This window comes from Ornithodoros turicata, chromosome 3 (genome assembly GCF_037126465.1).
Source record: "Ornithodoros turicata isolate Travis chromosome 3, ASM3712646v1, whole genome shotgun sequence".
Taxonomy (NCBI): domain Eukaryota; kingdom Metazoa; phylum Arthropoda; class Arachnida; order Ixodida; family Argasidae; genus Ornithodoros; species Ornithodoros turicata.
Genome location: NC_088203.1, coordinates 33,930,835 through 33,958,508, shown reverse-complemented (window position 1 = coordinate 33,958,508; position 27,674 = coordinate 33,930,835). Strand labels below are relative to the sequence as shown.

The following is a 27,674-nucleotide window of genomic DNA, read 5'->3' as shown; positions in this document are numbered from 1 at the left end:
TGAATACATTCTGCTGGCGCTGGAATAAAAATATTTATCGCCAGGGTACAACAATGTCAGCTCTGCTTCCCTTGAAGTGATAACACAGTGCGCCTGCTCGGGGAAACGGATCGCGCGCGTCCAAACCGCGAGGCCCGCGTTGCGCTCGCACGGGGAATCGCGCGCGTCGCGTTGTTTTATCACAGTGTTTGTTTGTTAGTATGTGTCTGTCACCTTCGAAGCGCTGTTCAAGCTTTATTTTCTTTGCAAAAATTCAGACTTTATGGTGTTAAGCTGCCCGAGTAGGAGTGACTTTCCCTGCTCGCTTAAGATAAATTGTGTATCCCTGTCCTGTGCTTTCTTCACGCAGGGACAATGCAAATGAGTATTTAGCATTATGGAATAATTATCTGATAGCAGAAATGGGTGTCTTTGTCACAGTTTATTAGCGTGTGCGTCGTTATTTTATTTATTTTTTCTCCTATAGCTATGCGAGCAAAAGTGCGTGTAATGTTTCGCTGCTCTTTTCTTATTTTCTCTACTTTTATGTAGAAGAAAGCCTCCTGCGTAAAAGCTGAATAGTGTTCTACCAGAGGAAGTGGGGTTGTTTGTTTGATTTTGTTGGGTGTTCGATATCTTGACGAAGTAAGCAGTGCTTAATTTTGTAGGTTTTTGAGCAGAAATCTATATTTCTTTGCTCCTTAAGAAAATTTGTACGTCGTTTTCCAAGCAGACCGCGTTTAGTTTACGCGAAATAGAAAAATGAACTTGTGTATGCTCTATGATGATCCGCCGCGGGCTTAGGCCTTTTCCCCGATGAGCAGTGTTTTGTATGCGATGTCGCATGTCTGGACTTGTTCAGTAGTGTTGCAATTTTTACCCTTCGCTAATATCTTGTTGCTGCCGTCTTGTGTTAGACGTTGAGCTTCGTAGCGATGTGCGGTAACGCTACGATTATTCCTGAGCGCTCCGTGTGTTTAATGCGTTGTCCTCTTTGCGTGCATGCGTGTGCTTTTTTCCTGATTTGTAACGTCATCGTGGCATGTCTGGAGTCTTTTAGCAGTGTTGCAGTTCTTCCCGCTGCTAGTATCCTGTTGGTGTCATGTTGTGCTGGCCGCGTGACGATGTGTGGTGACCTGAGGTCTTAAGCCTTTTCCCTGCTCACCTAAGGAAATTTGTGTATCCCTGTCCTGTGCTTTCTTTACGCAAGGGCAATGCGTCTGCGTATGTGGCACGATCAGATACCAGACATGGGTGTCCTTTTCTTAGTTTATTAGCATATGTTTCAGGTTTTTTAAGTCAAGCACAAGTGCGCGCAATTTTTCGCTGCTCTCTTCCTCAAATCACCGATTTTACGCAGAAGAAAGTCGCATGGTACAGCTGAGAAGAGGGTTTCTCTGATTGTTTGTTAGATGTTGTTAGGAGCTAGGTATGTTGAGGAAGTCAGCTGTTAAAGGTATCCGTGAAGAAATGCTTGCATCTGAGCGCAGGATAGGAATTCCTGAAGCACGGCACCCTCAGTGTATTTTGGATGTGAGTCTGCTTCACTGCATGACAAGGCTGAAATGGGAAGAGAGAAAAAAATGAAGCGCTTCATTAATAGCCATCCAAGTAATAGGGCAATTATAGTTTCCATAGAAAGTAGAATTTTAATGGACTCGTAAAATTATAGTTTTGAGGTAGTTTTTCTAAAGTGCAATGCAAGGTAGAAAATCATTAATATCGTGGGAATGCCATCATTGTTCAGTAGTGTTGCAATTTTTACCCTTCGCTAATATCTTGTTGTCGTCTTGTGTTAGACGTTGAGCTTCGTAGCGATGTGCGGTAAAGCTACGATTATTCCTGAGCGCTCCCTGTGTTTAATGCGTTGTCCTCTGTGCGTGCATGTGTGTGCTTTTTTTTCCTGGTTTGTGACGTCATCGTGGCATGTCTGGACTTGTTTAGCAGTGTTGCAGTTCTTCCTGCTGCTAGTATCTTGTTGGTGTCATGTTGTGCTGGCCGCGTGGCGATGTGTGGTGACCTGAGGTCTTAAACCTTTTCCCTGCTCGCCTAAGGAAATTTGTGTATCCCTGTCCTGTGCTTTCTTTACGCAAGGGCAATGCATCTGTGTATGTGGCACTATCAGATACCAGACATGAGTGTCTTTTTCTTAGTTTATTAGCATATGCTTCAGGTTTTTTAAGTCAAGCACAAGTGCGCGCAATTTTTCGCTGTTCTCTTCCTCAAATCACCGATTTTACGCAGAAGAAAGTCGCATGGTACAGCTGAGAAGAGGGTTTCTCTGATTGTTTATTAGATGTTGTTAGGAGCTCGGTATGTTGAGGAAGTCAGCTGTATCCGTGAAGAAATGCTTGCATTTGAGCGCAAGATAGGAATTCCTGAATTCACGGCACCCTCAGTGTAAATTAATTATTTTGGATGTGAGTCTGCTTCACTACATGACAAGGCTGAAATGGGAAGAGAGAAAAAATTGGAGCGCTTCATTAATAGCGATCCAAGTAATAGGGCAATTATAGTTTCCATAGAAAGTAGAATTTTAATGAGCTCCTAAAATTATAGTTTTGTAGTAGTTTTTCTAAACTGCAATGCAAGGTGGAAAATCATTAATGTGGTAAGAATGCCATCATGTTCCCGCAAAGGCGTTCTGTCTTGTGCTTTGGCGTGCGCGAATGGAACTTTGTCCCCCGGCTTCCGCGCCTTTTAGCTCGCAGGTGTAGCCTCAGACAACGAATGTATGAGCATAGAAAGGGTCATGTATTACATAAGCCTGGAGGTGATGTTGAGTGGTCTCACTTATTATTTTAAAAGAGCAGTCGTAGTTTACTGTAATTCTAATGACCATGATGAGCCTCTGGGGTGAAAATCGTTAATATGAAGGGTGCTTTTTGTTGAATTTTAATGAGAGAATGAATGTCATTAAGAGTAGGACAAAGGAAATAATCTTGCGATTCAATGAATAATAGGAGTCTTTGCCGCTGTCTTCTGCTTCAGACAGGATATGATGACGTCACGCAGTCTGTAGCAATACATTGACCGTTACTGAAAAAAAATTGTAGCAATAGAAAAATGGTGTGTATTGCCCTGGACGGATTTATGATGAGCACTGTTTTTGAATAAGAGGAGTGCGTGTGTTTAGAAATAGTTTGATACTGGTTTTCTTCTTTGTTTCTTTTCGCTTTTTTTTCCCTTGTTGTCTGACAAACATGCGCTGACATGCCTGGGCCTGTTCTGACATGCTTTCCTTCTACATGTAGTTTTTTTTTTCTTTTTGTACAAGGAATATTCTTGACGATGACGATAGTGCTGCCTTGAATGGGAGTAGAGCTATTCTTAATAATGTTGCGATTCATTTAGTTCAGAGAGTAACCGTGAGGGGGACAGGTGTATGACTTTATTCAGGAGGAACAAAGCGTCATTATTCAGTTAGGTGCACGGCTCTTGGCTGGGATGGACATGTCTTGCTGAACCTTTTTTTTTTTCCTGTACAGCAAGACTTTGGGAATGAAATGCTACAATCTCCTCGTGTCTATGGTGTTTTTCTGCAATAGTTCCCGATGCAATCATTATAGTAGAATAAAGGAAATAATCTAGGGATAGTGATTCAATAAATAACAGGTCCCCTGTCTAGAGCGTACGCGTCCTTGAGCCACGCACCTACATGATGACGTCATACCGCGAGACTATTGTTTCAGGTTGACCTTGTCTAGAGGAGCATTAGTGGAAAAAAAACAGTGTAGCCCTGAGACAACAGGATGACGTCACGACCAATGAGAACGGCCTGCAGGGGGCGCAAGGATTCACTTCTCTCTTGAACACTGACGGGTCTGGACACGCAAATTCTGCTCCTGGTAATTGCGTTGGCTGTCAGTGGAAGAGCGTAGATTCGGTGGGGTTCTGTCTGCCTCTGATGGGGTGCGGATGTGTGGTTCGTCACTGGTGAATGGTGTTCGACGATGCAGGTGGATTTTGTGACGAGCAGATTTACAATGGGGGAATGCTGTAAACGTGAAAAATGATGGTGAGTGTCTTTTCACTCTGTTCAAGTGTTTGTTTTCCTCTGTTGCCCAGCAGTCGTGCAATTTGTCCTGACGTGTTCTGACATGCCCCGACATGCATGCTTTCCTTTGTTGGCGCTTTGTATTTCTTTCTTTTTTGACGAGGAACATTGTTATCTTGACGATAGTGCTGCCCTGAGTTCTGCGTTCCTGGTTACCCATACTCTGTGTTGATTTGCTGAGTGCCTAGTCCTCTTATTTGCCGTCCCAGATGAAAAATTTTCCAACTGGGACCAAACCAATTTGCAGCTGGTCCCAGCTTGAACTGGTCCCAGTTCAATAACACAGTTTGAGCTGGTCCCAGTTTGAACTGGGACCAGTTGAAAACCAGTTTGCAGCTGGTCCCAGCTTGAACTGGTCCCAGTTCAATAACACAGCTTCAGCTGGTCCCAGTTCAAACTGGGACCAGTTCAAAACCAGTTGGCAGCTGGTCCCAGCTTGAACTGGTCCCAGTTCAAAATACCAGCTTGCAACTGGTCGCAGCCGAAGCAGAAACGTTTCTCCTCGAAGTGGAACTGAGCCACCCGGGAGCTCATTTGGGTCGCCATGATGAAACCCACATATGCATGATACTGAAATAAACATGAATTATTTTATTGTGCACTTCTGAAACAAACATTTTGTATTTCACGATGCAGTTTCTCACTGACTTTACAGAAACGGTTGAGGAAAACAGGAAGCATTCCGGGCAGCCGTGGAAGCGATGTCATCAGTTGGTTTTCGGCGTATAGAACTGCCAGAAGACTATCATTACTAATTCATTTAGTTCACTACACACATATGTCGCAGACACTCACCTTTCCTGTGTATCCCCCGTTACAGGAGGCGCTTGTGGAGTCCGACATATTGCTTCGCAGTCGTTCTGTGAAGCACAACATTATCACCAAAACATGAATTGAAAGGCACAACCACTCCACAACGGACTCACATGCTTTTCGGATCCACGCCACGAGTACTCTGGTGAGCTATGCGGGTTCTAGAGCAACCCGTGTTTTCCGTGTGAAGGATCTGAAACACGAGAATGACGTGCATTAAAAGCGGGAACGCGCAGACTAACGGCACATGATGAATAAAAGAAGGAGAAACCAAGAGACACTTTTCACAGCGTATGGTGTGCAAAAAGTTGCTTTGTTAACGTTAACATCGCATTTGCATAAACCGGGCGTTGGTCGTGAAAGAAACGCGTTCATATGTTCTCGTGCAACACACTGGGGAGACAAACCTTACGTGCAGCAGGACGGCACCATTATTTATATTTCTGCTTTGTTCGCAGGAAGCAAAAAACACTTGAGCATAGTACTCACGATGAAGCAGTCTTCGCAGCTGCAGCAGAGCCGCAATCGCATGACACCTGTCTGGTCGTACTGAAGCCGATGACGCTCACTGTAATTTATATTGTCGCATGTCACGCTAATAACATTAAGAGCAAAAATGTCACTTGGGGCATGCTGAGACGAACGCGAAAAGTCAAAACACGGCAGACCCTGCTGGAAATAGCAAGCATGTTCTCACTGAACCCTTCTATCGTCTTGGATGAGATTCAATGTGAAAAATTACACCCACTTCGTGCAATGTGCTCAGAGTGTGAATTTCTCATTGAGGAAATGGGGTGTCGTGTAAGGAAGGAACCTTGACGGAGACAGCCTTCAACATGCTGTGTAAGGAAGTTAGCTTACAGGAGCCAGGCACCCAATTAAAGCAATGGGTCTAATGGGAACGAACAGGAATGAGTGCTTTCCAATTGGTTTGATGTGAATACAGGACCAACTGAGTCATTTGGTCTAATGAGTATCAGTGAGGAATGGCAATTTCAAATTCATGCAATGTGTATACACAACCAATTGGTGTAGTGGGTGTAATGAGAACAAATGATCAAAATGATTTCTACTTAAATGAATGTGACTTAAACACCAATTGCTACAGTTCGTCAAATGGGGACAAATGAGAAATGATGACCTTATCTTTAAAGTATATGATGAACCAACTGATGCAATATAGGTAAAATGCAGTGATGGCCAGTAGTTAACTACATGTAGTTAAACTACTAGTTAAACTACCTGATTGTAGTTAAAAAGTAGTTATCAACTACTTGCAGAAATGTAGTGGCAACTACTAGTTAAACTACTATTTTAAGTAGTTAACTACAGTAGTTAGGTTACTGAAGGCGCCAACTACTTCCGATTTTGCCGTAACCTTTACGGCACGATTGTGCTTCCGACTTTTACCTTGAGCTACTTGTTTGATGAGAACGGAGGTGCAGAGCAATTGTGTCGTGCATGTGTACTATATCTTCACTTTTAATGCTTTAAAACAGGTTGCTTTAAAACAATGTTTAAAACAGGTTGTTGAACGTACACCATAGCTGGTCTGTTTATAAGTCCCAAACGTCACCACACCAGCATTGGACAGCTGTTTCGGCCTTATTGGGCCTTCATCAGCAATTCCGGCGTCGGAAGGTCACGTGGAACGTGATGTCCTCCCGTCAGGGTGAGTGACTCACCTCTGAAAGCCCAGTGCGAAGCCAGTAAAGCGAAACCATAGCTGATCTGTTCTGTTTCCCACCACTGTACTACCGCACATGCTTTATCTGTTGTTTTTTTGTAACGTCCGCAGTTTGATTCCAAAGCGTAAGGATTTGTGTAGTTTGTTGCAATCCTGTGAATGTGACCCTGTTGCACTTACTGAAACTTGGTTATTGCCATATATAAGAGACAGTGAGCTGTTACCAGAGTGTCCTGGCTTTACGTTCTATCGCTGTGATCGCGTAAATAGACGAGAAGGTGGTGTTTGACTCGCCGTTAAAAACTGTTTTAAATCATATCCTGTTCATTGTACACTTCCTATCGAAGTAACGTGGGTATTGATTGACTGCGTCACGTGTAGATTAGTAGTTGGTGCATGCTATCGACCTCCCTCAAGCAATGCATTCATCCCAGAATTACACAAATCACTACATCATATATTCCACAAATTCCCAAATTCAAAGGTTATTCTTCTTGGTGATTTCAACTACCCCTCAATTAATTGGAGATCCACCTCAGCCTCTGGCAGTGAAGAACGTTCTTTCATTGATTTGTGTCATGTGTTTGACCTTCATCAGGTGGTTCATGAACCCACCCGTGTAACTCCCACCTCATCAAACATCCTAGACCTAATCCTCACTAACGACCCAGATATAGTAGATTCTGTATTTTCTCCATGCGCCTTGAGTGATCACAAAGTACTACACTTTACAATACCTCTCCCCAGCGTGCCCCGTCGTTCCTCGTGCAAACGCATAAGATCGATAAGGGTAACTACGACCAAATAAATTCTGAATTATCCAATTACTTGGCTAGCTTTCTCGCTAATTTTGAAGTACGGACTGTTGAGGAAAACTGGTATTTATACAAATCCAAGATTAATGCACTTATTGAAGCCTATATACCCTCCATTATCATCAAGACACATTGTCATGCCCCATGGTACATTCATGAAATCAAACTGCTCGCCCGTAAAAAGAAACATCTGTACAGGCTTGCTAAGCGCTGTAAGTCTGCATCATCACTGCTAATATCAAGAGTGCGCCCGGAAATACATCTCATTGGTGACTTCTTCAAAACGCAGGTTCTATAGCGAGGGCCTCGTTAACCTCTTGAAGCACAACCCCAAAGCATTCTACAAAGTTATAAACCAAAAATCTCCATCGGTAAACATCCAACTGAAAGATTGTGATGGTAATTTTGTTAGAGATAACCAATGTTCTCTTATCTAACGCATTTGCAAGCGTGTTCACCAACGAAGACACAACTCCCCCTGCCGCGCCTCCCACATCCATCTTCAATAGCATGTCACCGATAGCGATATCTCCTGCTGGCATTGAAAAGATTATCTCTTCCATCAAGGTTTCCTCCTCTGCTGGTTTCGATGGAATAAACAGCAAAATTCTTAAAAACACAAAGGCTCACTCGAGCAGATTTCTTGCTGCAATATTCCAACAATCACTTAATAGTTCATAGATGGGTAGAAATCCAGCGAACTGGTAGAGATGTAGGAAGGGAGTTGCCTCAGGACAGAAGCCGCCGATATTTCGAACAGAGACTGTTCTTCTTCTGGGCACCGTCCTCATCATTGGCATGATTCAAAGGGATAATTCGCATGAACCTTTGAACACGTCACACCTAACCCTTTATATACCATGTCAATGATGGGGACGGTGCCCAGAAAAAGAACAGTCTCTGTTCGAAATATCGGCGGCTTCTCTCCTGAGGCAACTCCCTTCCTACTTAATAGTTCAGTTCAATAGTTCAGCCAGAAGACTGGCGTCGGGGAATGATAATACCAGTGCATAAAAGTGGTGTCACTCATTCACCGTTGAACTATAGACCAATCTCCATTACCCGCGTCCCCAGCAAAATCATGGAACACATTATATATTCGCAGGTAATTAACTCCCTAGAGTCAAATGCTTACTTTTCCCCCTGCCAGCATGGCTTCCGTAAAAATTTCTCACAACTATATAGCTGGTTTTATCCACGACCTCCACTCAAATATGGACAGTTCTACTCAAACAGATGCCGCGTTCCTGGACTTTGCTAAAGCCTTTGATTCTGTACCGCACGCTAGATTAATGGTTAAACTCTCACAAGTAGGCCTTGATGCACATGTTCTCTCCTGGATTAATATATTCTTAAGTGACCGCCTCCAGTCCACTTTCGTGAACAACCATTCCTCGTCCTTTTGTCACGTATCAACTGGTGTCCCCCAGGGTATGGCCTTTGGGGTATGTGAATAAATAAATAAATAATGCTTGTCTAGTGAAGCCTCATTTGCTGTGAAATAATTTTGCAATTTAGTTTATCGCGTAGGCACAAAAAGAATTTCGCCGCAAGCTTTGTGTTTGGCGATCGTAGCAATGGCTTGAGCTAAAGTTTATCATTGCTTGTGATTCATATTTAGGTGTCCAAGAACACTACAAGGGATTGGTGTTGATGGACAACGTTAAGTAGTTATAGATGTAGTTAAACTACATTGCAGTAATTAAAGAAGTAGTTTTAACTACTCCCCTGAAAAGTAGTTGAACTACTAGTTAAACTACTCAATCGCAAAGTAGTTAGTAGTTATAGTTAAACTACTGTAGAAGTAGTTATTGGCCATCACTGGTAAAATGAATACCACTTCAGGCAATGTTATTTGTGCTGCATCGACATCAAATAAGATGAACAGATATAAAAATCATAAGATAATACACACTGGTTTGCTGTGAAGAAACATCTCATTTCCAAATACTTTATTTAGTGTGCTGTAGTACGTAATTGGCCAATGTCAGAAACACACCAATAACATGAACATGCTGTACTGCTTCCTACAGTGCTTAATGTTACTCCTGACAGGGATGAATTACATGGACAACATGTTCAATGCTTCACAATGTTGAACAATTAAGACAAGATCAAATGAAAGGGGAGTAATTAATGGTGAAAGAAGGAAGTCACTGAAAGGGTTAGCCAGCTGTAGAATTTGAACCCACGTCTTCTGTATTACCGGTCTAGGGCTCTTACCAATTGAGCTAAGCTAACACGTGTCACCAGTGACTTCCAGCGATGAGTCATTTTGTACCTTCGAAATGACGCAACTCTGGAAGTGACCGGAGAGGTGTGTTAGCTTTGCTCAATTGGTAAGAGCCCTGGACCAATAACGCAGAAGATGTGGGTTCAAATCCTACAGCTGGCTAACCTTTTCAGTGACTTCCTCCTTTCGTCATTAATTTCTTAGGCACTTGAAGCCTTGTATGTATTTGTCCTTTCTATGTATTCCAGCCTCAGAACATCAATTCCCATCATGGGCAATACTTAGTTATGAACTGCAAAGTTGAATGACCTATTTAAGAGTAGCTTTCAATGTAGGCAACATTATTCATACTCAACTTTGTTCGGCAGCTTACCAACCACAAACTCTGCATCATTTAATGGCATGTACATGCACCTGTGTGCCAAAAGTTCAGGAGCACACACCCTAATTTGTTTCGAAAGAGCACAAACTCTCAGGTGGGGAGAATAGAACTCACGAATGTCAGTGTATTCTAAAAGGATCAGAACACAATTCATCTCACCATCACTTCTGTAAATGCATATGCGCAGTAACTCCACATAGATACCATTCGTCAGACAAACTGTCCGGTTGTTCCTACGCCGAGACCTAGTGTAGTCTGCAGAATGATACATAGTACCCCTAAGAATCATCCGCTTGTAACTCGTACAGGATGCAGGTAAAGTCAATGTCATGTCATTAAAGCTGTGAACAGCCCCGTGCTTTGTTCCTTTTCCAAGAACGCGTGCCAGACCTACTTTTAGAGTCTGATGCAGCATGTCAGGTATAAAGAGATGATCTGCGTAGTCAGTCACAAACGGCTGCACATTATACAGACAACTGAAATAGGGCACTGAGCGGAAAAGTAGAAAGTTGCGAACCATTTGCAGAGATACTGATTTCGTACCCTTGAATAATTTTCGAAGAAGACCATTCGCCGTTTCAAAGGGAAACCCTGAATGTGCCCAAAGAGGACCAAAGTCCACAACACTTCTTGTCAGGTGTCCGAGGCAATGCACATTGAAGGCCCTGCTAATGGAGCCTTGCAAAAGCAGAAACACTGCTCTGGAGAGCAGTGCAAAGTGCTGCAGAAAGTCATTATGGAGGATACCGTGGAGACACGGAAAGACGTAGTACAATAACCATGCTTTCCATTCAGATGCTTTCCAGAACCGGTGCTCAGTTATATCCCTTGGTAGCCTTGACACACTGCTTGGTGGAGACATTTCAATTATCCTGCTATTGATGATATTGGTTGTCGATTTCTTACCAATGTAAAACCTCTCCTTCGCTTCTGACAGCCATAGTCCTGTGATTGTCCTTACAACACCCAGAAGTACAGCATGCATATAATCTGGGACAAATCCTGACACTATTCCAAAATGTGGCATGTTAATTAACGCTGCTGGACCTTTAAAACCACATACAGGATGCCGCTTCTCTTTCAGTGACTGCTGCATTTCTCTTATAGCCATGTCATCTGTTCGCTCCATAGGCGTGTCGATGGTGATTGGGAACCTGATTGCCGAAGCGTGGTATTCACCTTTATGATAACACCAGCTGCAGCCGAAGTAACCATGAAATCCAACATGGTTCTGCATGGGTGCTCTTGCAACAGAATCGACACAGCAGCACAGCCCAACAAATCTGCTCCTAACTACAGTTCCAGAGTTGTTTTTCCACTTCACACCATCAAATATCTTTTTGGCATCATTGACAAAGAGTCCAAGAAACGTGTTCATATCTGGCTTTCCTTTTCCACACCAGAGCCCTGCTAAAAGCATATGCTTTTGCCTAACACGGGGAGGCAACTCGTTTATCATGACATGAATGGGCCAGGCGGAGGTTTTGGCAGACTTAAACACCTGTGCCCCATCAGTGTTAAAGGTGTACGAAAAGTTATTAGGAGACGACAAGAACTGTCCGGGCTGAGACAGGCTTTTGTACTTTGCACCATCCAGGATATCATCGAAGCTGGTCTTTTTGCTTTTTGTTCGGTCTGTTCTGTAACTCAAATGCTGCTGTATTGAGGGATTGTTCTCCAAAAGAAATCGAATCTGGGGACCTAGAGGCAGCATGATCAGTGAAGGTATATCATTCAAGTTCCATTGGGTGTTGCAGTTGGTACACTTGATCTTTTTGCGTGTGGTGCTGGTCTTACGTCCAAGATTAAGTGAACACTTTGGACAATATAGGTGATGTGATACTTGCTCGGCTTCTACGGGGAACACTTTCCTGAATAAATACTGCGTTGTTGGCAAGATGCTGCTCTGGAAGATGGTGTTGATAAGCAGTAAAAGGTCAAGCAGTGCAGCTGTCGTCGGCTTGTGTCTACTTACGTATGCTAGGGCTAACACCAACACATCCGCAACAGTTGTTGACACACAGTTGCACACCTTCACATTCAGACTGTCACTGTCAAAAGGGTGGCTTTCCTCATGGGTTCCATCATCTGATAAATACTGTTCTGCATCACTGGTTGAAGAAGCAGAATTATGAGCACCTTGGTCAGCACAGCTTGCTTCTTCACTGCTTGAACATGAATAAACCTGTGACAGGAATAAATGTCATTAGTTATCAAATCATATCCAGCAGAGCTCAGTGTTGGTTACCTCCTCTAAATGCATTTCAGCAGGGAGAGCAACGTGATGGGTGGGACAAGGTTCCTGTTCGCTGCCTACCTAATGTGTGACCAAAAATTAGGATCACCACTGGCCGTGCTGTCTTAACCAATTGGAAGTGCAGCAAAGCTTTTGTTTCTTCGCCATCTGCACAAAGAAGCGTTACTTACGTCCTCCAAAGAAGTTTCAGCAGGAAGGGCAAGCTGTCGGCTTCTATGCTGTTCGTCCAGACTGAAATGCTGAGGTGAAATATGAAATCAGCCATAGGAAAAAAGCATGCAATGCCGAGCAGCTCACTGTGCAAGGTGCTTTTGTGCCTCTGCCGTACACCCACTGAAGCACGACTTCGAGATCACTCACCTCCTCTGATCCTGTGTCAGCAGGCTGCAACACATGATGGCTGGCACTGCCTTGATCCAGATCGCAATCAAGCTAGAGTATAATCAGAAAATTGAGAGCCCCCCATGGAAATAAGACACATCCAGTCCTATACAAGTGAAAATGCTCAGAGCTTTCGTATTTCGGTCATCAACGTGTTTTACACATCCTCTGACAAAGAAAGGTCAGGGTAGAGAGAGGGAAGGGGGCACTACTCACCTCTTCAGAAGAGGTTTCTATAGAAAGGGCAAGGTGTGGGCTTTCATGCTGTTCATCTACACTGCAATGCTGAAGCGAAACATGAAATCAGGACCAGCATGAAACAGGAAAGCACACAGCGTTCCAAACATCTCAGAGTCCAAGACGCCATTGTGCATCTGTCATTCACTCACTGAAGAGTGCCATGAGATCACTCACTGTGTCAGCAGACTTCACAACATGATGGCTCGCATGCAGTTCATGTTCACAGTCGAGCTGAAGTGTAATGAACGAGAGCATGAGCAAAAACGTGCATGAACTCCAGAATAGTACAGAGCTTTTGCTCAGATTTTTAGCTCCATGTCTAGTTTAGATCTGCCACTCAATTTGTACCTTGAAATCTCCATACCTGGCTGTAATTCTGCAAGGTGCATCGTAGCCTGTTATTAATATGCGGTGCTCGATTCCACAAATTCCTCTAGAGAACTGTGTTTCACGCAAAGTTTCGGCAGCAGCGGCCGTGTCTTCTCCATGCACCCATTGTTTACCAACGAGTGCCTTCGCACATCTCACCCTCTTCCCGGCATTCTTTTCATCTGTTCTCACTCGTCCATCATTAGGAACACATAGCACTTCGCTACCAGACAGCAGCCACACTTGCTATGAAAGTGCATTTTACGCTTTTATTTGACTTGAGTGGCCGCAGGTTTTTCTGAAGTGCATTCTCCTATAGATATCTGCGTTTTCATTGACCTCGTGAAGAAATAATGACGGAACCACTATACTTGACAACAAATGCACGAGTGCAAGGGGGCTGAACGCCTTACAGGGACAACAAGAACACAGATGTCTATAAGAGAATGCGTGCCATCGTGGCAGACGCTTCAGAACACTGTAAAATAGCTATCTGTGGCCACTCTGACTCAAATGCCAGCGTCAAATGCACTTTCATGGCAAGTGTGTCTGCTGTCTGCCAGCGGAAGTGGTACGCATTCCTAGCGACGGGCGAGTGAGAACAGGCGAAGAGAATGCCGGGAAGAGGGTGATGTGTGCGATGGCACGTGTAGGTAGGCATGGCTGCTGCTGCCAAAACTTTCCGTGAAACACAGTGCTCTAGAGGAATTTGTGTAATCGAGTGCTGCATATTTATAACGGATTACGACGCACCTTCCATAATTACGTCCAAGTATGTAGATTTCAAGGTTCAAATCGAGTGGCGGACCTAAACTAGACATGGACAGATTTTTCTGCCATCAGTGTACTCACTTCCTCTGAAGAAGATACCGCAGGAGATGCAACCTGTGGTCTCCCATGCTGTACGTCTGCACTGCGATGCTGAAGTGAAACATGAAATCAGGACCAGCATGAAACAGGAAAATGCACGCAATTCCAAACAGCTCAGTACGCAGGATGCTTTTGTTCTTCAGCCTGTCAATTGCTGAAACATGGCTAAGACCACTCACCTCCTCTGAATCCGTGAGAGCAGGTTGCACAGCATGGTGACTGGCATGGCCTGGGTCGCAGTCACGCTGGAATAAAATACCATGGCCAACTCACTAACCACAAAAATTAACGTAGCACGCAAGCGTAACAACTAGGATGCTGAAACACACTATGTGTATTGCTCACAGCACTGGTCAGAATTCGCACTTAAGTACGTACATTGATATGACACGCAAAGTTAGCACTCCACAAACACCATGTAAGCACGAGGAGTCACAGAACACGGTAATACTTACTGTTTTCTTTCGAAACCGTCGATAGTATGTCGTACGGGGTGACTCTCGTTTCTTCGTCGACGGCCCTAGGTAGCGTTTGTAGTGGCCTTTTCTATTCATCGTCCTACTTGTGGTTAAATTTGTTGAAGCTTCCGAAACTCTTACGAAGCTCCGAGCTCACGAAGTACACGTACATAACAGAGACCAGGTACACAGTCACGAGCACAAATGGCTGAATGCGAAACAGATTCAGGGGCATGTACAAACGAGACAATTAGCAGTAGCTAACGATGTCGAACGACGCGAACACATACAACTCGATAAAACGGGGTAGGGCGCACACTACTGGTGCATGATGTTGAAGGAACAAATAACAGAGAGACACGGGACACGAAGACAAGCACAAGAGTTCTCAGGCACAGTAATAATTTAATAACGTTTGATCAAACGTTATTAAATTATTACTGTGTCTGAGAACTCTTGTGCTTGTCTTCGTGTCCCGCGTCTCTCGGTTATTTCTTCCTTCAACACACAAGTCACAATGACACAGTTCCAACTGGGACGCGGAAGTATAGGTACTGGCTATGACTATCAGCCGGAAAGCGAACTGGCTAACTAGAAGCCAACTGAATCCGATTCGGAGCTGTCAGCGGCCAACAGGGTCATATTTGTAAGTCGCTGCCAGCCGCGCAGCGCCTGTTGTACTGTTGGGGACACGGTTGTCTAAAATCTCCAGCCCGTGGCCGAGCAGTCCCCTATCGGCGATGTCGCGCACGAAGGAACTATACCATTACAGTCTCCGAGGTAAGGCCACGCAGCGCCGCCTGTCGAGGAGGAGGAGGAGGAGGAGTGTCGTTGGGAGGAACCCGAGAGGTCTACCTGCCTGATTAGGCGGCATGTTTCTGGGGAAGGGAAAGGTGGTGGAGAGGAGGAGAGGAAATGGTGAAGTTGAAGACCGAGCGGAATCCGCTCGGGGGGAGGATAGCTGCGTCCATGGGCCGACTTCAGGGGAACTGTGCCGGCATACGCCTATTACACATCTGAGGGAAACCCAGGAAAAACCCCAGACGGCACAGCCGGTCCGCGGATTCGAACCGCGGACCTCCCAGTCTCCAAGCGCACGCGTTACCGCTGCGCCATCGGAGCTGGTGCGCCGCCTGTCGGGAGCGAGTACCATCGCATTCTCAGCGTCGTCTGCTACGGAGAGCAGTTCAGCGCGGCCTCCCCTCGGGGAGGGTATTGGTGTAGTTCCTTCGTGCGCGACATCGCCGACAGGGGATCGCTCCGCCACTGGCTGGAGATTTTAAGCAACCGTGTCCCCAACAGTACCTCGAAGCATTTGTTTTTCTTCTGGCGAAACAAACAAGCGCTGGAGACTGGACTCGAGTTGAAGACCTCAAGCTTCTCACGCACATAAGTGAACCAACTATGAAGAAAAACACCGTAAGTTCGCTTTATAATACGTTATGTTTCGATGCAGTGCAAATTTCTTTGTTAGGCCTACTCTGTTTGCAATATCAGATTCATCTCAAAATGCACTATACATCGAAAGTTGCACAGTCAAAGCTTACATGCCCGAGTTATGAGCATACTTCGAGCAATGTGCCAGCTTCGTGTGTTTACTATGTTGATGGAAATCAGTGTAGCGAACGAAATGCACATTTTCGCGGCGGTCAGGCTTAGCAGGGCGGACGGGCTGGAGCAACCCAAAACGAAGGAACGTTGGTTAATTCAAGTTCGCAAACGTCATATGTAGTGCTCTAATGAGAGCAAGGTAAGTTGAGGTTCGATGAGTAGTTCTCCGCGTATTGTAGGCGGTGCCAGCATTAGACTGTTGTTTCGAGATTTTGAACATGTGGTTTCTTAACTCTGGGATATCGTGATACCCCCCGTCTGGGTCTTGAGCTCAGTGAACGCCTGTCTTTTCAGGGCTTGAGGATGACGGCAGCGTACGTCAAGTACCACCATTGTGGCAAACGTGACGTTGTAGACGTTTCCCAGATACTTGATTTCGAGCCAAAGCACGCCGCGGACTTCAACGCACGCCACTTGTACAAGATATGGTGGGAACCGAAAGAGGACGACGTATACCTTGGCGAGCCTGGTTATTACAAAGGACAAGTGTTACTTTTGGCAGGTTGTAGCAAATGTGCATATCAGTTTAGGTTTTGTGTTCTTCGTTGAAACACTAACGTGTTTCGCGATATTGCAGCATCGGAGAAGGAACTTCAACAGAAAATTGCAAAGAAGCGGATTCCGACACCAAAAGTTGTAGACATCGTGTCAGACAGCGGTTGTGAAGATAAACAGGCCACTGACAAAAGGGCAAGTAACTACTATTTTCCATTTGTATGAGATATATACTCATGCTCCATCACAGATCAATGTGCCATGCACAAATATTGTGGTGGGTGCCAATTGTGCCACTGTAGACCGTAAAATATGTTCGTTTAGCCACGATGGTAGATAGCATAGCCGTACTATATGGTTATGTGCACACCAGGACGGTAACCAAGGTATTACGCAGGCCACTACGGTCGTCAAATACAAAGCTTGCGACAGGATTCTTTCTGTGCCTACACAATAAACTGAGTTGCAGAATAATTTCACAGCAAATGAGGCTTCACTAGACAAGCATTAAAAGTGAAGGTTTAGTACACATGCACGGCACAATCGCTCTGCACCTCTGTTCTCCTCAAACAAGTAGCTGAAAGTAAAACTCGGAAGCACAATCGTGCCGTAAAGCTTGCGGCAAAATTGGAAGTAGTTGGAGCTTGCGGTAACCTAACTACTGTAGTTAACTGCTCAAAATAGTAGTTTAACTAGTAGTTGCCACTACATTTCTGCAAGTAGTTGAATACTGCTTTTAACTACAATTAGGTAGTTTAACTACATGTAGTTAACTACTGGCCATCACTGAATATATATATATATATTTAATTTTGTCGTATTCCGAAAAGCGAACAGCTATGTGGATGTCAGTATGGTCATCTAAGCTTGCATTTACTACAACGAAAGATAGGTTTTCCTTGCTTGTCTATTTTGTACTGACGATGAATGGCATTGTTTATTTCGTATTTCACTTTTGCTAGTTGGTTGTTGCCATCACTCACAAAATGTGTATTGCTTTGCATGCGATTAAATCGACGCTCTCATTCGGACTTCCCGTCCATCCCGACGGAACATAGCTGCAGAAAGAATCTGATTTGTTTTAATAAACCATATAAATGTCAATAAGGACACCTTGAATTTGCTTGAAAGTAAATGCCGAAAACCGTAAACTCAAGAAGCGAACAGCGAATCTAAAGCAGGAGCCGCCGGCAAATGAATTTGCAGTTGTCACTGATATGACACAGTGGAGGGGGTAGATCCCAATTTCGAAAGGAAGACCAAGAGAAGCCTTATTGTTTTCAATACGAGTTATTTTCTCCTACGATGAAACCAGTGTGCAAACATGTGCAGCAGATGACGTGTGTATAGAAGTTTTACCTTGAAGCTTTTGATACAATGTAGTAAAATAAATGATATGCAGGTCGCAGAAATGAAGACGTTCACATTTACTGTAAAACAGGGTGCGCATATCACGTGAGTAGAATTTGCGGGATACATCATAATTCGCTGTCGTGCCAAATGATGTGTGTTCAGTGTTGCCTGCGTCAGCCGGGCAGGGAAATGAAAAAAACCTCATATTTCCCTCGGTTCTCTGAGCTGCCAAGATGCAGCAATATGAGTAATGCAGATTTTGGGTACCAGAAACGCACTGATTATCGCAAAAGTCGAAAAAAAAAGAAAGCTGCATACGGCAGGAAGGAGAGAGCGGGTTCACCTTCAGTGCTGTTTCACACCTCCTCGCCCCTTGGGTGGCTTGGGGAGCTGTCATCGCCTCCTCGAAACACTAGCACATGGAGTCTATATATCACGTTCACGTATAATCTTGAATCTGATTATATAATGGTGTTCTGTTCTGTCAAGACCATGGAACTCTATCTGGTTTCTTTTTCATGACAGAAAGCTATTAAAAGCCAAGCAACTTCTGTGATCAGGGAAATAACGAAACAAAAGCTTCAGGAAAGGAGAGAACACCCGCTAATCAACTCCGAGGACAGTGATGATGATGGTGCCGTGGTCCCACAACGCATATATGACGAGCTAAAAGAACGCTACGAAAGCTTGAAGTGCCAACTTCGTGAGCTGAAGTCAAAGCCAGATTCATCACAAGTTCAACAAGAGAGTACCATTGTACATTTGAACACCATTCATGGAATACTGCAGCGAATTGAAGAGAAGTTGGAGCAGGACAGACGAGGTTGCTTTCATGTAGAGAAAATCTCGTCTGGGGAGTAATTACCAAATATTTTTGTATGCAGTTTCTTCGGAAGGTGCTTCTGCCGAGCCCTGCGTGAAAAAAGCTAAATTCACAACTGACGGAAGCAATGTGAGTACTGAGTTCAGCTAAAATATTGTATTACATTAAAACAAATTGTTTGCTCGTGGTCTTGCTTTTACCCCTCATGGACGCTGGATTTATATTGTTTCAGGTGACTATCAACGATACAGTGACTTTGCCTCTGTATCAGTGGCTACATTGCCAACGGGAAAAGAAAGAAAGCCTCTTCGTTCGCGGCATGGCACTGGCCCTCTGGGATAAGGAGACTCTCCAAAACAGGTCCACTGAAGGGAAAGTGTCCAACCGATTCCGTAAAAGTCCGGATGCAACAGCAAAACCCCAGCTTTCCCCAGAAAAAATGGCAGTTCTGGAAGGTGTGTTGACAATTGTTTTGTGTTAGTATATTTATGTTGCACCTGGCTTCTAGATTGTTTTGAGGACTGGTTGGTCGACCATGGAGCGTCAGGCCCCTGCTTAAAGGAACGTCTTGGCTCTCTCAAGGGCCACCTCATTGCCACTCTGAGGGATGCAGCAAAGGCACCAAAACTTCGAGACCTTGCCAGTGCATCACTGGACACAACTGCTGAGAAGGTGTACCCTGATGTTGAATAACTGATACCCAGAGCTCAGGTAACACACCACATTTAAGCCAGTACCCATTCCTTCTGTTCCCTTACCTACTTGAGAAATCCCAGATTTCATGTGAAACTTGATTTAAATGGAATCCTCATCAAATCAAGGCTGAATTTAAATTTCTCTGTGAAAAAAATTAAAACCCAGTTGTGGGATTTCACGCAGGATCAGGCAGGATGGTCCGATCGACGTCCCCAATTTTCTTGTTTCAAACATATACTAAAGCCTTGTCCCTACGAGGCATATTGACACTCAAAGTAGTTGAAAATAATTATTTTATAATTAATCATCATTCAGATGTGGGCATTTCGACCATTGCGCTTCCTATGACACGTAAGTTTGACACCACGTATCTTCATAACTACTTGACATATTCAGCTGAACTTTTTTTTTTGCGTATTGTCAGGGTTGGGTAGCATTGCATCCTAATTTCTGAAGATTCTGAGGTTAGCCTTTGAGGAGATAAAAAATCGCAAATTTGTCTCATTTGGAAAATATGGTACGTCTTGGGAACCTCACTAGTCGTCTCCCAGTTGCGATATCCAAAACTAATCTACATCATTGTGTTCGTCTCGAAATGCCCTTCCTTCTCATAGCAAATACATTGTTTTCTTTTTCTTTTTTTGATGTGCTGTTTCAAGTCGTCATGACGAATGTTTGTGAGTGAAATGAACGATGCGACGATGGGAATATATGTGATACGCGCTGTCGAATTTACGTATTTTCGGTAGACACCCCTCACAAAAAGACCGCTGGGAGCGTTGCCCCAAATCACTATACGATGTACTTGCTATGAGAAAAAAAGCAATTTTGAGACGAACACAATGATGTAGATTACATCCAGGTATCACAACTGGGAAACGACTAGTGAGGTTCCCAAAATGTACTGTATTTTGAAAATGAGGCAAATTTGCTATTTTTTATCTCCTGAAAGGCAAACCTCAGAATCTTCAGAACTTAGGATGCAATGTTATCCACCCCTGACAACATGGGGAAAACAAATTCAGCTGAATATGTCAAATAGTTATGAAGATACGTGATGTCAAACTTCGTAGGAAGTGCAATGGTCGAAATACCCACATCTGAATGATAATTCATTAAAAAATAACCACCAATTATTTTCAACTACTTTCAGCGCCAATATGCCTCCTAGGGACAAGTCTTTAATGTGTTTGAAAGAGAAAAAAAATATGGAGAGGTCGACCTGACCACCCTGCCTGATTCGGCGTGAAGTCTCCCAGTTGTATTTTTTTGGGTGTCAAATCAAGTATATGTTTTAAATATAGGTTTGTCATTCCATGTAGGAACTCAGTATGTGTGTGGTATGTCAGTGTTATTTGACTTGGACAGCCATTTCTACTTAACTGAGTTTGACGTTTCAGAGGCTTGCTGTCAATCCAATTGCTCAAACATCTGCTATGATACTCATGTTATGATATGAGGTTAAAGCATATAAATAGCTAGTCTTCTCATTAATGCAATATGCCTGTGCGGTCCCCATCCTGCCACACATGAAAATAACTTACAAAAGGTTCAGAAGAAAGCTGCCAGATTTATTTTGCATATTATCACACATCTCCATCACCATTATGTCGCAGTGATAATTTGGTACCAGTCGAACAATGTTTCAAGCTACAGTGCCTAAGATATTTCTTTCAGTTGATGACAGGAGCAAGAAATCGCATTTAAAGCAACTCGCAACAGTAATCGCTTTTGGGGGTTGATGAGAATGCTGAGCTTGCCGCAGCACTTCCACAAAGGTGCGCAGGCAAATATTTGTCCTGTTCAGTCATGCACTATGTATTCTAAAAGCACTATGTATTGCATGTCTCATACGGGCTTATAGTGGAAGGGAAATGCAGGCTGTGCACCAGACCAAAAAGATAACGGCCTTACATTCCAGTACTTACATTTCAAGCATCACCAAATGTTAACGAATGCCGGTTGCTTTAATATGCGAGCGTAGAGATGTATATGTCTTAAATAATGACACGCGTCTAAAAATCTGATATGTACCTTGCCAACACCCTGCATAAAACTTGCAAATGTAGCATTTTTAACTGTTTCTTTAAGGTTTGATGTGCTCTCTTACAGATCACACCTCCAGGAGCATCCCAAGATTTGCCCAGCTTTGCGGGTACGAGGAGCATTTTCAGATGCCAGCCCTGTCATCGCTTGGAGGTGCTTCGGTAGAGACTGTTTTTCTTTTCTGTTTTTACTCATATGTGCATGTTAAGGCACAGTGCATATGGTAACGCAAATCACTGATACTGTTTCATTCATTGTGGCAGCGAGAATGGGGACAAGAGACTATACAAAATAAGTGTTTTCTAACAACTGACTTTGCTTAAGGACAACCAACGTCTGAATCAACATAGGACAGCATCTCCCCCGGCTAGCACATTCCTGAACTCAACATGGAATTTTATACATCACCTAAAAATCGTAGCTCTCGCTCGGAGAGATCAGTAGATGGCCTTCTTATGCATGCATTACTGTTCTTAAAGTACAGAGCATCGATTATCTCCCGTCCTTACATCTTGGTGCCTATTCAGTATCTTGGCCTCATGGAACTTGACGCCTCATGTGCATCCCATGACGTGGCTAGCCAAAGCCGCATCTGCGTTACTTACCAACGAATTTGCATGAGCCCCTAATCTGTCACACACCATCTGGTTTGTCCGGTGTGTCCACTACTGCAGGACAGGTCGACACTATAAATTACTTCTGGCTACATTCCACATATGTATTGCTATGCATCTTCACCTGTTGCTTGCTGATCTTGTTTACAGCATTGGATAGCATTTACACCGTACTTTCACACGCGAAAACCACCCCACGTGAAGTGTCTACCAGCTTTCTTAATCTTGTGTGATACCCAGTGATGGTGAGGCACCTTGACTGCGGTGAGCACGCTGTGCTTGTGGTCCTCTATTGCCCGTACTGGTAGTTGACTTTGTGATATCCCAATTTAGTTTTTGAGGAATATTACTCTAATTGATGATGATATAAATTGCAGTAAAAACGGGTTCTACTGGGTTCAACTAACACACACGGCCCTATCTACACATCAGACAAATCAGTTGTGTAAATGACAGATTACGGGACTATGCAAGCTTGTAATAACGCATGCAAGTTGTTGAATAACCAGTATGTGCCTTTGCCTAACCATGTCATGGGATGCTCGTGAGATGTCAAGTTCCAAAGGTCAAGATATAGGACAGGCACGAAACTAAGAGAAGCCAGGATATAATCAAGGTCCTGTGCATTGGATACACTAACGTATGCTGATCTCTTCTAGCGAGAGCTACCATTCTTAAGTAATGTATAAAATCCCGTCTTTGGTTCTGCGATATGCCAGCAGTGGGGGGACGCTTGTTGTCCTACCTATGATGATTTAAATGTTGGGTGTGTCCTTGAGTAAACCTAGTTGTTATAATGTGCTTGTCTTGTGTGGTCTTTGTACCCATTTGCACTGTCATGATAAATGCAACAGACCAAGCCCAATGTGATTCTTGTTTCTTTTATCATATAGCAGCACGTTTACATGTAACTTTTACATCAGGTTGTAAGTGGAAGTACAACGGGCACAACACTTGTGAAATGTGATATTTTTGTATAATCCTTTTACTTGGCCTATGCAGGTTGTTATTCGTCCTCTATATGCTGACAGCTACCTGTAATAGTAATACATTATCCATATGAGGGCCTGAGTGATATATGTTAAGAGTATGTTTCAAAGACCAACTTCAGACATTTTAGACACGTTTTTTATGCTGTGTTGTCGGTCTTCAAGCGTTATTCATATGGTATGCTGCATTGCATATAGAGCTAGTCAAAATAACTGTGATATGCTATTTCAGCAGGCGTAGAGGCAGGTAGCAGTGTGGCATACGCGAAGTGTAATACTTTAATGCAAGTTTTATGTGAGTATTTTTATATTGTATTTTGGCTACAAGTGCTGGTCATGCTTTATTTAAACATGCTGCATTCTTTGCATATTCTCCCAATAAACTTTCATACACATGTCACATTGAGTTTCATTCATTCCTATACATAAACATCATTCATACAAGTTGCACAAGTACAATAGTTTAATGGGAGACCAGTTTTGAAGTCTACATTGCCAATGTGAATTACAAGATGATGCCAATGAGAAAATTTTGTGCTGTGGCACATTACCCCAGTGATAAACTGCTGTGTCATCTAATTGGGCTTTTTAGTCCAAATTCCTTTTAGGCCTCATTAATTTCGAAACTGGTGGCTCATTGGCACCCATTGAAATGCCTCTGTTTCTACACATTGCCAATGTGAATTACAAGATGATGCCAATGAGAAAATTTTGTGCTGTGACACATTACCCCAATGATAAACTGCTGTGTCATCTAATTGGGCTTTTTAGTCCAAATTCCTTTTAGGCCTCATTAATTTCATAACTGGTGGCTCATTGACACCCATTGAAATGCCTCTGTTTCTCAATACAATATTTGTTCCAAATCATCTATTAAGAAGTGGACTTTCTGGTGGACATTAAATTAGATTTTCATGTGTGATTTCCAACCTAGTCCAATGAGATTTTCATAATGTTTTCAGTGGGATCATTTCTAGCAGGGGACAAGCGCGAACGCTGCATCTGGAAGCAGCAAGCGACCGTTACACCTTGTTCAAACGCGTCATTCATCAGGGGAGCAGGAACGCGCAGAATATGCAAACATAATAATTCCAAATTAGCTTTTGTTAACATTAGCGCATCTTCAAAAAAATAGAAATATGATTTTTTTACTATAAAGTTGCTTTCCGATCGTCCCCCCAACCTTCTTTCGTAATCTTCATATATGGTATTACAAACCTAACCGAACTTCCCAACCGAAACTTCTCCCAAACATGTCAGCTGGTAGAGCTTGAACTGGCACCACTTCACTTTCCAGTTGCCACCCCCACCTTGAACTGGTACCAGGTCATGTCCAGTTGCCTCCAGCCCAGTTTGAACTGGTACCAGTTCATGTCCAGTTGCCACCAGCCCAGTTTGAACTGGTACCACTTCACTTTCCAGTTGCCACATGCCCAGCTTGAACTGGTACCAGCTCACGTCCACTTGCCACCAGCCCAGTTTGAACTGGTACCAGTTCATGTCCAGTTGCCATCAGCCCAGCTTGAACTGGTACCACTTCACTTTCCAGTTGCCACCAGCCCAGCTTCAACTGGTACCACCTTAGTTTCCAGTTGCCGCCAGTTTGATCCCACTTGGTTCCAGTTCATGACCAGTTGGAGGCAACTGGGAACAAACTGGTACCAGTTGACTTCCCAGTTTATTTTTTCGCCTGGGGTTGATGGAGTTACGTGTTAGGATATTTTGTTCTTTTGCAAGTCTCATTTAGTAAGACTTTGGAATTCCTACGATCAGCTTTCATGCATGGTGCTCTTCTGCAATAGTTTCCTATTCAATCGTTATAGAAGAATAAAGGAAATAATCTTGGGGTAGTGATTCAATAAATAATAGGTCCCCTGTCTAGAGCACACGCGTCCTTGAGCCACGCAGGTGCATGATGACGTCATATCGTGGCTTCACTGCAGATTGACCTTGTCTAGAGGAGCATTAGTGAAAAAAAAAAAAAAAACAGGGTAGCCCTGAGACAATAGGATGACGTCACGACCAATGAGAACGGCCAGCAGGGGGCGCAGGAATGCTCTTCTCTCTTAGCCTCTCGGAGGTGGTACCAGCTCCGGTGGCGCAGCGGTAACGCGTGCGCTTGGAGACTGGGAGGTCCGCGGTTCGAATCCGCGGGCCGGCTGTGCCGTCTGGGGTTTTTCCTGGGTTTCCCTCAGCTGTGTAATAGGCGTATGCCGGCACAGTTCCCCTGAAGTCGGCCCATGGACGCAGCCATCCTCCCCCCGAGCGGATTCCGCTCGGTCTTCCACTTCACCCTTTCCTCTCATCCTCACCACCACCTTTCCCTTCCCGAGAAACATATGCCGCCTAATCAGGCAGGCAGACCTCTCGGGTCCCTCCCAACGACACTCCTCCTCCTCCTCCTCGGAGGTGGTCGCCCCAGAGGGTGCTAGGAGCGCGCATGCGTAGCGGCGGCGGAGCAGCGTCCCAGTCAGTTTCTCTCTCGCTGTCGTGGAGAGCAGTCGCATCGGTCTGCGTTCCTGCTGTGGTGAGCTGATTTGTTGTGTAACTAATGCTTTCGCCAACTTTGTTCCCGCTTTGTTTGCGATTTTCATGCCAGTCCATGTCGGGTGCTGGTTGCTGTTGTCCGGGCATCCCCGCCATTTTCTATCTTCTTCTGCCTTGGGAACGGGAGTAGCGCTGGCGTGATTCTTAATAATTTTGTTGTGAGATTAGTTGAGAAAGTAACCGCTAGGGGGTGCAGCTGTGGGGCTTTATACAGGAGAAAGAAACCATTACGAGTCAGTTCTCTGCCTGGCTGTCGGATAGAGCAGTCGCATCGTTCTGCGCTCTTGTCGTGGTGGGATCATTTGTTGTGTAACTAATTCTATTTTCTTGTTAGCTATTGATGGTTTGCATATTTACTCAAGCTTTCCCAGCCTATGTATTACGAGTGTTTTTCTCCTTGCATGTCCAGAGCTGTCCTAACTTGCCCAGACATGCCATGATGACGTCACAGCTGACGTCACAGGATGTCCGGAACTGGTGGTCATAGCTGCGATGCTTTGCAACCTGCCTCTGCGCTCCGTCGCCCAGCGACGGTCAGCGGCCGTTCCGGGCCGCTTTCTTCAAGATGGCCGTCGTTGATCTTCAACTAAACTCCTTCTCTCCACTCTATCTCTATCTATTTTTTTCTTTTTTATGGACTCTCATAGTGCACAACGCTCAGCTGGTCTGGACAGGACTTAGACGCTCCCCAATTAGTGTGGTGGCTCCCTGGAGGGCGCTGATTAATGTGGGGGGTCCCAATTAGCTCTAATTGCTAATTAAATCGTGTTCAGGACAGTTGAGCGTTGTGCACTATGAGAGTCCAGTACTTACTACTAATCTTTACGTTTCCCGGCGCGTAAAGTTCGACTCGACGATCAGAGAGCGTCGCATCCCTGTTTTGAGTGCTTATTCTTAGAAATGAATTTCACTATATATCACACGCTCCCAGCCATCCATCATCCGGAGTGATATTGTTTGTTCCCTCAGTTGCTGAAAACGGGTAGCGAACGCCATTTTTGTTGCAATTATTCAGTTCATAATTGGCAGAAATATGGCGCATGCCCCCGTTTACATCCAGTCAAGGCAGAGAACGTTCTCATTCGGAATGGCGGTGGGTTAGAAGCGTGCCACGTGGTGAAGCGTTGTTTGTAAAGTGTTGTGTGTGTTCAGTGTATAGATCCATACTTATTCAGAATATATTTGATATAAAATACAGATGCACTTGCCGGCGAGTTCTCTCGTACTACACCTCCATCCATGACAAGTTCTTATTGAACATGACTTGCAGGGAAAAATTGTCAGAGTCGCGTACTATTCGGAATGTTATTACGTCTGCACGAAGCCAACAAGAAAACAACACAACCTTAAGGACGGAACCGTATGTGTGGTAAGAACGGCTATTTATATTATGCACTTTTTCATATAAGCTTCCATCTTTATAGAACACATTCTTAGACTCAGAATTACTTGTGAACGTGTCCAGACGCTGTCGTGTTCAAGGTGCATCGTGCCGAATGGTAGTGATTATGCACTCGTCCGATCAACCTGCGAACAAACTTTTCTTTCTTTATACATAGAAGTAGTAAACCTAACTTCATTGGCTGCAGAATGCACCCTAAGCATAGCGTAACTTATACGAACATGTATACAGGGTGTCCCAGAAACCGTGTCATTGAATTATAATAAAAAAAACTACGCCACCTAGAATCATGCGGTCAACAGCATTTGTTCTTATTAGTTTTTGCCACCTCCTAATGTGAATGTCATGTACTCCAAGTTTAATTATGTAAATATTTGCGAACTGAACTCGGAAATTTGCCAAGTAAATGTCACTTTTTTACCCCACCAATATGAAGAGCGTGCTGAATTCACTAAAATTCACGATAATTCAAGTCATGTTCACGAGCTATCCCATCGGAAAAAATAGCCGAATATCATGCTTTTCGGAGCACCGGACTGACTTTTTGAGCGCAATCG

At 44.1% G+C, this 27,674-nt stretch overlaps 2 protein-coding genes and 1 long non-coding RNA gene across 3 annotated transcripts in view; 2 read left to right on the top strand and 1 right to left on the bottom strand.

The window, feature by feature from the left end:
- LOC135390184 (uncharacterized) overlaps positions 1-27,085 on the top strand; it is a 55,931-nt gene extending 28,846 nt beyond the window's left edge. The window contains exon 3 of the long non-coding RNA XR_010421755.1: positions 26,986-27,085. This is a non-coding gene — a long non-coding RNA (uncharacterized LOC135390184). The remainder of the gene's footprint in view (positions 1-26,985) is intronic.
- On the bottom strand, positions 4,445-14,344 carry LOC135387660 (uncharacterized). Its single transcript, XM_064616768.1, has 7 exons — positions 14,066-14,344; positions 12,584-12,607; positions 12,394-12,454; positions 12,215-12,283; positions 10,510-12,151; positions 4,832-4,896; positions 4,445-4,606 (listed from the first exon to the last, which is right to left on the bottom strand). Exons 1-7 carry the CDS (start codon positions 14,146-14,148, stop codon positions 4,445-4,447), a joined length of 2,106 nt encoding a protein of 701 aa, XP_064472838.1. The 5' UTR covers positions 14,149-14,344.
- Positions 16,456-21,826, top strand: LOC135387659 (BEN domain-containing protein 5-like). Its single transcript, XM_064616766.1, has 7 exons — positions 16,456-16,654; positions 16,730-16,842; positions 18,526-18,823; positions 18,885-18,952; positions 19,056-19,278; positions 19,332-19,534; positions 21,632-21,826. The coding sequence occupies exons 1-6, from the start codon at positions 16,456-16,458 to the stop codon at positions 19,514-19,516; spliced, it is 1,086 nt and encodes a 361-aa protein (XP_064472836.1). The 3' UTR covers positions 19,517-19,534; positions 21,632-21,826.
- Positions 27,086-27,674: the final 589 nt, after the last annotated feature.